An 11,994-nucleotide genomic window follows, 5' to 3' on the forward strand; every position below is an offset into this window, starting at 1 on the left:
GAATATTTTCTGTAAACTGTTGACAGATATTTATATTACTTAGATTAGGAGAATTTAGCTCCTAAAAGGACACAGAAATTCATCTGATGATTCAGTTTTTAATTTGGCATTTCTGTTTTGTTGGTGTATTTCCAAAATAATACACTACATTTCAGATTGAGCAAGTGTATCCTGAAGTATCATTTGAAAAAAGAATGTAGTCCTTATTGGGAAAAAAGTGTTAGATACAATGAATGCATTCTTTTGGTGCTTTTCTCATGTAAGTTTTGTTTGAAGGGCCTCTTGTTAAATGTAATTGCTTTAAGACCAAATTTATCATCAGTGTCTTGTTACACATAGAATTCTACTTTGAAACTACACAGTGAAATGAGATGTAGAGAATTGAGAGGTTTCATTGCAGATACTAATTTTTCTATCGATTTTATTTATTTATTTATCTTTTCACTCAAATTATAAGAAACCTTTTATTTAAAAGATATGCAGGAAACTTTGTTGCACTTGTAACTTTGAAGTTTCCGTGGTGATTTTATACACTGTATAACTTCAGATCTGTGTTTTAGTAATAGTGTAATGTTTAGTGAGTTCAACTGTTACCAGACTTGGTCTGTTCAGTCAGTTCAGACTTACATAGCAAATAATCAATCTAATTTTTTGTGGTCAACTAGATGGGCTGTTTAAATAAATAAAAAAAAAATTAAAAAGACAAAACCCCAAAAAAAGTTACCTTCTGTAATTTACTTTTCATATTTTAGCATTTATCCCCCATCCCTTCTTTGTCTTGAAGATTGGAAGGTTTTCTTTATTGACTTCTTCAAGGAATATCGCTATTGTTAACTTACTCTCTGCTACTGGAGCTAGCAGAATTGCCAAAAGAATGAATTTGTACTGTGCTTCAGGATCAAGACATTAGAATTGTTAACTACTGTAAATTGTAGAGGGGGAAAAAAATTATAGGAAAAAATGTTGGGAAGGGGTGAGAAGCAGAACAAAAGGGAAGGCTTGTTTTTTTACAGCGGTGTGCCTGTATTTGAAAAAGAGACATTAAATATTCAAAAGTTCAAATCTTCTTAAAATATATATTATACGTATATTTAGGAAGCGGAACAAAAAAGGAGAGAAGAATGGCAAGGGTTTACGTCATTTCTCTATGAAGGTTTGTGAGAAGGTACAAAGAAAAGGAACCACCTCATACAATGAGGTGGCAGACGAGTTGGTTGCAGAATTCAGTACCACTGATAATCACATTTCACCAAATGAATCAGTAAGTATATGGGAGGTCAATTACACGTGAACTGAATGGGGGAAGAGAAATTTGTTTTGAGACTTGTATTTCTTTTCCTGCTGCTAAATGAAACAGTTCAGACATTACCTGAGTTTACCCATTTACTGTAATATATTTATTTTCAAATATTTTTGACACGGGTATGTTTTTGATTAATGCGCTATGTCTACAGCAGGCTTATGACCAGAAGAATATTAGACGACGTGTCTATGATGCCTTAAATGTCCTTATGGCCATGAACATTATCTCTAAGGAGAAGAAGGAAATCAAATGGATTGGTCTACCTACTAACTCTGCTCAGGAATGTCAGAATTTAGAGGTATATGTATTAGGAAGTTCACAATGGCTTTGTCTTTGAATAAATGTTTACAGCTTTAATATGTTCTGATATAACATATGCATGTGATCTTCTGAGATAGCAAGGTATTATAGTGTGGTCCTTTTTGACTCTTAAAATTTTATTTGTGTTTACAGTAGAACACATTTAAACTTCCAGATTGCTTAAAGGTATTTTAATTTTTCTAGGTCAGAAAAACAGTTCTGTCACAGCTTTTGTAGTATATGCAAAATGGTTCTGAGTGGAAGTTAATCAAACTGAAAGATGAATGTGTATTTCCAACATCGCAGTAGTGATGCTCAAGAGTCAGGAAGGTTTTCTCCAGACACCAGCCAAATAATACATCAGTGATGACAGTTGTTGCATGTATATTAGTATATATGTGCATTGCTCCTTCTTTGTTGCTGCAGGTCTTACATATTTCTTGCAGGTCTTACATGAACATGTCAGACTTTTTTACTGCATGTCTTGGATAAGAAGTAAAATGTTTTATACTGAAAGGCATTCTTAAGTTCTGGCAGGATATTTTTTTTTTTAGCATCCTGAGATTTGCAGGATAATAAAGTTTCCGAGGCTTACTGAAGTCAATTCACTTTATCAGAGTAGAATGAGACTTTGTCTTTATTCTTGATAAGTCTAAATTCCTTTCAGCAGGATGGAAAAGTCAGTGTGGAAGCTGACAAATTGGAAAATATTTTGGAATCTTATCTACAGAGGGCTAATTCTATGGAGATTTTTGTTTGATACTGATAATTGTTTTTTTTGGTTAGTACTGTAATTGCTGTCTAGGTGAGGAAAATACAGGGTATCTAATCAAGCTGAGTTTTATTTAAATATTTATCATTCCAAGTGAAAATTATTAGTTCAGGTAAGAGTGTGTTAATTGGAGCATAAATATTAGGGTGAGTATGGAAAGTGGTTTAAAGATGACTGTGCTGTATACTGAATAGGGAACCAGCTAGCTGGAGGGATTTTAAAAGTAGATCTCTTTGGATCTGTGTCTCAAAGTATGGCATTGCTAGTAATACTGGAACAAAAAGAAAAAGAAGTGTGGCTCATTCAGCTGGCTTTGGTGTCATAATTGTTACTGTCCTAAAGAAGAGTAGGCTAATACTAGTACTGAAGTAAAAATAGTAACTTATAATGTAATAATGCACAGTGAAGGTTCTTGCATTTAAGATGGGAACAATGATAACTTTTGATACCAAAGTCAGAATTCGTTAATTAGACGTCATAAAAGGAGGAAGTTCTGTTAACTATTAAATAATCGAGCCACAAGTGTAATACGGTCTTGAAAACAGCACAAATCCTAAGATTTGTTGAGCTTACCTTACTGAGGAAATTGCAGGGTTCCTCCCTTCCCCATTATTGCTTCATGAGTATTCTACCTCCTGTTTCTACAGTCTTTGTTGGCATTTAAATTATTAGTGACATTACCTGAGACAAGTTTTACAGCGAGTTTCTTCTTAATGAGTTAGTGAAGGCTAATATTTAATTTGTGAAATTTTCAAGCCTATAATACTTTTTTTTTTTACTACTACATCCGATAATCCTTAGCTTTACCCTTAAACTGTTGAAAAATCAAGCCAAAGAGTTTATAAGGGAACATATGATTTTGAGGGGTTCCTTATCAAGTATTTAGTACTTTAAGTCTTTTTAAACTTGTACTTTTTGTGTAAATTAGAATATTAGATTTGTAAAATATGTTCTGATAATGCAAGAAAGAGAGGGTGCAAGGCAATCAATAAGGCCTATATCTCAAAGTAATATGGAAGGCAATGTAGTGTACATGTGAGACATTTTCCTATGACATACATGAGTTGTGTTAAATTTTTTTGGGGAGGGACTGTTATTTGACTTATTTTCTGATGCTAAATTGTAAGACTTGATCCTACCTTTTCTTTCTTTCTTTTTTTTTTTTTGTTTTTAATATCATGCCTTTTTCCAGTTTTTTTCAACTGTGTACACTTCTGCTTTTTTTTTGTTTTTACCAAAACTGCATTCATGTAAATTTTTAACTCTGGTCGTTTTCTTGGTAGTTGCATATGTTAAGGACCTGAGAATGAAAGTTCTTGAGTTCTTGTTCAGACCAGCGGTCGATCTATCCAGTATCTTGCCTGACAGTAGCAATTACCTAGGAAGGAGTATAAAATTAGAGAAAGTGACGTTTTCCTGTAATTTGTTCAGGCATAACCTGAGACAGATACAGTATCCTTCTATTTAGTAGCCCTCAATCTTTCTTTCACAAATTTTCACTTTGTACAAAGTTTGCTTCTAATATTGAATCGTTTGTGGCAGTGAGTTTCAGGTACATTAGAAACTTATGAAATACCTTTTATTTGGTTTTGAACATACTATATTTGATATACTTCTGATTTTTGATATTTTGTTTTGATTGGAAGTGATGGTGACCTGGTAATTCCTTATTCACTTTCTCCATCCTATTCATGGTTTTATACATAACTCCCATGTTCTCCCCCATTATTTCGTTCTGCTTTCTATAGAGTCCTAGTTTATTCATTTTATTCCCTTTTATGGAATCTGTTCTGTACTATTGATTATCCTGATTGTTCTTTGGTATGGTCTTTTTGAAACAGGAACAACTGAACTACAGAATTCAAGATGTAAACACTCTGGTTCATACACTGATGTAGTGATAATTCGTGTTTTGTTCTCCATTCCTTGCCTAATAATTCAGAGTTTTGACTGCTGTAGTATACTGAGCTGATGGGCTTTGTAGATTACTGTGATTTAAGATCACTACTTAATGTTATTTTATTTCTAAAATATGCATGGATGGGATTATGTTTTCTCGCACATATCACATTACACATACCAAAATAATTTTGATGAATATAATCACTCACACACACACAAGACACTTCCAGTGTGCTTTATGATAAGCTCTCTTTTTACTATGCCAGGTAATACAACATAGTCAGCAGATTGTCACCTTGCTGTTCATCCCCTTATTCTGACCCTTTATAATTTGAATTACACTCTCAAAGTCCCTGTGGGAATCTGCTGGTGAGCTTCTTCCACTGAAGAAGCTGTTTATTCCCTACCATTTTGTCTCCTATCTTTTGTGTTACTATTTAGTATGTATTCAATACTGTGAGGACTTAAACTTGGGCAGCTTAATTTCTTTAAGTGTCTTTGGATCTTCTCCAATACCACCAATATCACTAGACTACATCAAGTGGATCCTTCTGGTCTGCGTGCCGTTTGCCTCCTTGACAGAATTGGGATAATTCTTTGAGGTGTAACTTCTGTTTGAAAAGAGGTTTTTACCCTCTCCCTGATATATTGTGCTTTGTTCCCCAGTTTTCTAATGCTGCTCTTTGTTACAGTCCCCATCAGTAGTACTGATGTGAGTCTTGATGGTTAGATCTCTAAATTATCTGCAGAACCTTAATGATTGACATCATATGCCCTACCTTCAGTTCTCTGGTATTGAAATTATTCTCAGGGGAGAAAATGTTGATATAAAATGCTACTTAAAACCAGCAAACTAACAAATCTTTTTTTTCTGTCTTTAAGGTGGAGAAACAGAGAAGACTTGAAAGAATAAAGCAAAAACAGTCTCAGCTACAAGAACTCATTCTACAGGTACAGTCAAGGTACTCTTGTCTATAGGGCAAGGTAACTTATATCTGTATTCCTGTTGTTTTATCCCAGTGATGGGAAACTTCTACGACAACTAGAGGTGAATTTCAGGAAAAGGCATATGCAGTTTTAATTTAGCATAGCAGTTTAACTGAGACCATGCTCTCGGCCAATTGCTATTGGGCAAGCCAGCAGCCTTCCATGAGTTATGATGAATTCTTCTGCAGTTTAATTTATGTTTAAACAGGATCTGTGCTGACAGCAGCTGTAATGCATACTGTACCCTCTGAATTTTCCAATTCAGTTCTTGTATCTAGAATGTTTTCCTGTGTTAAAGTCCATAGATAAAATTATGTGTCTGTAGGGGTTGTCTGTTCTAATGCTCTGTGTCTTGCTTTTATGGGATTTTGCTGCCCCTCCTGTGTAAGTGGCTTAACCACTGTGAAAGAGCTGCTGAACTACTTCTGGGATTTCCCCTAGTGCACTGGCGGAAGTAGTAGTCTATCCTGTAAGTCACGGTGCTGCTGGTTCACTGGAATATATCCCTTAGTAGCTGCACTACCTGTGCAGTAGGAATGAGAATCTCAAGGAAGGTATGCAGAAAGAAAGTACACACAGCTGTGAGACAGCAGTCACAACAGCTGTCTGATTTTTATCAGTCTCTGTGTTGGCTTTGGATTTTGTTTGTAATTCCTGTTCTTTCATTTGATTCCATGACCAGAAAAATACTTTGTTCTTAGTTTGGTGACTTAGTGTAAGATCTATAACTTGAGTTTCAATAATTAATCTGAGTTTTTAGTTCTTAAAATTGCTAATCCTTAAAATACAAAATTCTGAAAAGAAGTTTTGGTAGGATGTGAGAGTGAAGTCACTAATCTCAGCTGAGTAATTCAGAAACCTAACATCAGACATTCAAATCCCATGTTCACTAGTTTTTAGCAAAAGTACAGTTTTAATCATACAGCTGTTCTTGTGGAGTGCAGGAGCTAGCAGGCAATAGTAAACAGTGGAAGTGGAATGCTATATGAAATTCCTTTTTCCAGTCACTCTTAATCTTGTTGTTCTGTCAAGGATCTGTCCAAGGAACTGTCCAGATGTAGTTATTAGAATGTACGGTTTTTTTCTCAGTTAAGTTTTACTGTGTTCTCTTTTTCAGTATTACCATTTGTTTCTTACGTCTTAATGTGCAGGAATATGGTGAATGCTCTTGTCATTTTCTGTATTTACTTGCTGCAACCGTTGCTGGTATTCTCAATCTGAGGGATTTTTTTGTTAACAGGATCTTAGAGGTTTAATTCATACTTTCATATCACTATTGCTTTTTCTAGCAAATTGCCTTCAAGAACCTTGTTCAGCGAAACCGTCAAGCAGAACAACAGGCGAATCGACCACCACCCTCCAATTCTGTCATCCATTTGCCATTTATCATTGTGAACACCAGCAAGAAGACAGTGATTGACTGCAGTATTTCAAATGACAAGTGAGTTAACAAAGTTTTCTATCTGCCTTTTGGTACACCTATCAGTTTTATGTCCGTGCTAAAGTGTTCATCTAGATTTGTTAAAAATGAAATACAAATAAATTTACTTGTGCCTTTTGTAGACTGAGAATATGACTTAAAGTTTTACCTGTCTGAAATGCATGTTGAATAGAAACAGTTTCATAGAGCTTTTTAATAAATAGAATAATTGCATTCACATTTAATAACTTATTTAAGACTTACTGTCTAGAGACGTTAGAAGCAAAGTAAGGCAGCTCTGCTGCAGTTTTGTGTCATACTTTACCAAATAGTGTTTTCCTTTTAGTTTTAACATGATGAAATGTAACCACCAGAAATGAAAATGCGTTTTGCTTTTAGAACCGCTGTTCTCTACTTTTAGTTCAAAAAGCTAGGTTTTGCATCTGCTAAATAAAAGCTGAATATAACCATGGTTTCCCCTTGCATTTAGAAGTACTTCTAGAAAAGTTTAAAAATGTGCAAAAAAAATGTCACAGTAAGAGAAATGGGAGTAAAGAAAAAATTACCAAACGTGCAACAATTTAATTAAAACTCTGTATATGTTAAACCTATTAATGATTTGTATAGTGTGTATAATTATAGTTTTAGTTGCTTGCTGTCAAATACATAAATCTTAAGATTTGATAGATTCATGTGATGTGCCACTAACACTGTGTGTTAAGCTTTTGAAATGCTGCGATTTCTGAAACTGGAAAGTCATTGAAGCCAATTGAGACTTTTTTTTTTCTCTTTAGGTTTGAATATCTATTTAATTTTGACAATACTTTTGAAATTCATGATGATATAGAAGTGCTAAAACGAATGGGAATGGCTTGTGGGCTAGAATCTGGAAGCTGTTCAGCAGAGGACCTAAAGATTGCAAGGAGTTTGGTTCCTAAAGCTCTGGAACCATATGTGACAGGTTGGTTACTCCAAGAGTTGTTTTGTTTTGCTCTTTAATATGTAACTCAAGATAAAACCATGAAAACATCCAAGATCAGTTAATTTCCACTGATTTTTATTGAAGATTTCTGACAGGCTCTCAAGTATATATGCTTTTTAGTGTACCTTAGGGAACAAATAAGAAGAGATTCATAGCAGATGTGCTGTTGCTCTTTGCAGAATCAAGTTTTGCATTACACACGTAAGCAGATCTTTGCAGTGTGTAATTCTTTAAGAGGACACCTGCAAAGGCAAAATGTAGTAAGTGCAGACATGGTCATGGCTTCTTTTGTATTGTTCCATCATTTTCATTATATAAGAATACTGAAGACATCTGACTTGCTCACTGGAAAATAAAATTTTTTTAAATGTATTTTGAAAATTTTCATGTTGCACTAGCTTATTGTTTTTTAATTATGCTATTTAGCATATAGTACATCAGTATTTTACGTTGTCTTGGGTGCAAGACTCCTTTTCTGGAGTTCAAAAGGATTAAGCATTTCCACTGAATTAGATGAGTGTGTTTTGAAGTATTCTTGAAACGCATATTGTTCATTTTACAGAAATGGCTCAGGGATCAATCAGCAGTGTATATGTCACATCTTCATCAGGTTCTGCATCAAATGGCACAAGATTTTCAGCCAGGTAAGATGGAAATTACCAGTTAGCTTTTAAAATCTGTGATCATCAAAGAAACTTAATTAGAGGTTAAATACTTAATGAAACCAGTTCTGGTTAGGTTAAATGTTGTGTGGATATGTGTTTTAAGTTACTCTCAGGTGACACTTTTACTTGAATAGTGGTGGTTCTTACCAGTGTCATTAAAGAAATCTTTTCCTGTGTAGTGGAAAATAAATTGATTAGGCTGGTGTTAATCTTGAACGTATTGCTTTGAGTTTGAAAAGAAAACAGATAGTTCCTTAAAGATACAGTATGGGCAAGATTCTCCCTTGGTCATTAGCTTGAGGGGGGGGGGGGGGAAGGTCTTGTTCTCTGGATTTTAAACAGCATCAGAAGCTGGTTTAGTGATAAACAGTGACTTATGTAATTTCTGAACTTCTCCTGCTATATAAGACATTTTTCCTTATGTGGTCACTCTCACTGGTTTCTTGCTGTTGCATTAATCCAAAAGATGTCTTTCTGTGAGCTCCACTGAGTTGTAAGATGAGTCAGATATCATTGAACTGTTTAACGTTGTTAACAAATACTTGAATTGAGCAAGCTGATTAGCTGAACAAATTATCTGCAAAAATGTTAATTTTCTACCGGTTGTTTCTGTTATGTCCAGAAACTTAGACTTATCTGAAAAGTTATTTAACTAACTGTTGTATGTGTAGTCGAGCTAAATCCTATCTGGCTGAATTTAGAATTGCAGAATGGTTTGGGTTGGAAGGGATCTTAAAAGTTCATCTAGTTCACCTACATCTGCCAAGGGCAAGGACATCTTTCACTACATCAGGTTGCTCAAAAGCTCTGTCCAACCTGACTGTCAACACTTCCAGGCACTGGGGCATCCACAGCTTCTCTGGGCAACCTGTTCCAGTGCCTCACCACCCTCATCGTAAAAAATTTCTTCTGTATATAATACTGTTGGTCCCAATATGAACCCTTGAGGAACAGCGCTCATTACTGGTTTCCATTTGGACATTGGGCTGTGACTGTAACTCTTCGGTCATGACCATCCAGCCAATTTCTTATCCATCAAATAGTCCATCTATGGAATTCATGTATTTCCAGATCAGAGATAATGAATGTTGTGGGGGACTGTATCAAAGGCCTTCCAGAAGCCCGGGTGGATTACTTTGTAGCTCTTCCCTTGTTCATTGATGCATTCACTCCCTTGCAGAAGGCCAGAAGATCAGTCAGGCACAATTTACCCTTGGTGAAGCCATGTTGTTTGTCGCTAATCCCCTCCCTGTCTGCCATATGCTTCAGCATAACTTCCAGGAGGATCTGTTTCAATATTTTAGCAGGCACTGAGGTGAGGCTGGAGAGGAGAGGACAAGTTCTAGATTACTTTAGCTCTTTCCAGAACAGTGGCTTTCCCATATCAGAATCACTGGCAGCCTCTGCTTTGTAAATTATTTGTGAAATTGCTATACCATTGAAATTCTTCAGGAAGTCCTAGGTTTTAGGACATTTAAGCCATTTGTGTTTAAAGGCAAAAATCGTGTATTGATGGTATTTCTTTAGAGAAGGAAATATAGCTTTGTTCTTGTTCTCGGAAGACAGTCTTCTGGCAGCTTTTCCTCAACCATCTGCCTTCTGTCAGTGTTGGAAGGAGGTCCTTCTAAAGATGTGGTATATAGCTTACTTTAAAAGGCTAATGCGATTACGTTTTTAAAGCATTTCTCTTTAAAAAAACAACAACCCTTTTTGCAGATGATAGACTTGAATGTGGTACAAAAAAAATAAGGAAATAACTTACAAGGGAAAGTTAAGCTCAGGGATGTGCAGGACTAGCAATGGTGAAGAGTGTGGTTTATGCTCCAGGCCATTCCAGCTGCCCAGAAAGGTGTGGAAAGTTCTGCCTGTTACGTGCTAGGGAGCTGAAGTGTGGATAGGAATAGGGCCAATATATCTTTAGAGAAGCAGAACTTAAAACAGGCAATTTTATGTACCATGTTCACTGAGGTTCCCTCTGTGATAATGAGCATGGTGTTAGTGAAAAAGAGCTCATGTATTTTTAATACTTTAAAATTTGAATAGGCCACTACTAGCCAGAGGCCAATAGAAAACCAGAGGTTGACTGTTGTTTCGTTATCTTAGTGAGAAACACAAGAGCTCCTACCACCTCTGTATATTAGGAGGTTGGAAAAGGGGAGTGACAAATTATGTGTAATTATAGTACATACATAAATATTCATGGCAATGGGAAACTAGAAGATGTGTAGCTTTTCTGCTACCAAAAATTTCTGGCAAGGCAGATAAAGGCTGTAAATTTACTTAGCAATGTCTCTAAAGAAAGTCTGCAGAAAACTGAAGACGCTGCTACCAATGCCTTCATCCCAGTTTCTTTGTCTTGCTAGGGTACTCAGGTTATGAAATCCAGTTCCATTTTTATCAGAAAGAGGGGAGACAGGATTTTGCGTTTATACTTTCGAAGATCACAGGAACACAAGAGTTAAGCTTTTTTTGTTTTTTAAACTGCTTCTGCAGATAATTTAAGTCATCTGACTACAGCTAGACTGATGTCTTAGTATCTTCCTTTTGGATAAGTGTGCAGAATGGCAGAAACTCTTGAAAGTATCTCAATGGATATGTTTTCCTTGTGAGCTTCTGTTGTTTAGCCCTGACTGGCAGTTAAGCACCACACAGCTGTTCACTCACTTGCCCCCAGTGGGGTGGGGGAGAGAATCCAAAGGGTGAAAGTGAGAAAGCTCGTGGGCTGAAGTAAAGACTGTAATGGGTAAAGTAAAAGCCACGCACACAAGTAAAGCAGAACAAGGGCATTATTCACCACTTCTGTTGGCAGGCAGGTGTTCAGGCATCTCCAGGAAAGCTGGGCTCCATCATGCCTAACAGTTACTTGGGAAGACAAAACATCATCATTCCAAACGTGCCCCCCTTCCTCCTTCTTCCCCCAGCTTTATATGCTGAGCATGACGTCATACGGTGTGGTACCCCTTGGGTCAGCTCAGATCAGCTGTCCTGACTGTGTCCTCTCCCAGCTCCTTGTGCCCCCCCATCCTGCTCACTGATGGAGTGGGGTGAGGAGCAGAAAACACCTTGATGCTGTGTAAGCACCACTCAGCAATAATTAAAACATCCATGTATTATCATATACTAAATGCACTACACAACATTTTACTAGCCACTAGGAAGAAAGTTAACTCTGTCCCAGTTGAAACTAGGACAACTTCTAGGCTGTGCCCCTACAATTTCATTCTATGTGATGGCAGACCATTGAATTAGCTCCATACAACAACAGTGTGCATAGAAGCATATCACAGAATGGTTTGGGTTGGAAGGGACCTTCAAAATCATCTAGTTCCAACCCCCCTGCCGTGGGCAGGGACGCCTTCCACTAGAACTGGTTGCTCAAAGCCCCAGGGTTGCCTTCCAGGTGTGGGGCATCCACAGCTTCTCTGGGCAACCTGTGCCAGTATCTCACCACCCTCACAGTAAAGAATTTCTTCCCAATATCTAGTCTAAATCGACTCTCTTTTAGTTTAAAATGATGACCCTGTGTCTTACCACAACAGGCCCTGCTGGAATGTCTCTCCCTCATCTTTCTTGCAAGCCCCCTTGAAGTACTGGAAGGCTGCTATGAGGTTTCCCTAGAGTCTTCTCTTCCCCAGGCTGAGCAACCCCAACTGTCTGTCTGTC

General features: G+C 36.8%; 1 protein-coding gene across 5 annotated transcripts in view; it reads left to right on the forward strand.

Moving 5' to 3' along the window:
* The window catches only part of TFDP1 (transcription factor Dp-1), a 48,945-nt gene that overhangs the window by 34,422 nt on the left and 2,529 nt on the right, over window positions 1-11,994 (forward strand). For 4 of the 5 annotated variants that reach the window (XM_080375513.1, XM_080375512.1, XM_080375514.1 and 1 more), the window contains exons 6-11: window positions 1,096-1,261; window positions 1,455-1,601; window positions 5,160-5,228; window positions 6,554-6,705; window positions 7,479-7,645; window positions 8,229-8,310. In XM_080375513.1, the coding sequence (XP_080231639.1) occupies window positions 1,096-1,261; window positions 1,455-1,601; window positions 5,160-5,228; window positions 6,554-6,705; window positions 7,479-7,645; window positions 8,229-8,310 (783 nt within the window). The remainder of the gene's footprint in view (window positions 1-1,095; window positions 1,262-1,454; window positions 1,602-5,159; window positions 5,229-6,553; window positions 6,706-7,478; window positions 7,646-8,228; window positions 8,311-11,994) is intronic. The other variant, XM_080375511.1, reaches the window with a different exon arrangement.

This window comes from Falco punctatus, assembly GCF_963210335.1.
Source record: "Falco punctatus genome assembly, chromosome: 2".
Lineage (NCBI taxonomy): Eukaryota > Metazoa > Chordata > Aves > Falconiformes > Falconidae > Falco > Falco punctatus.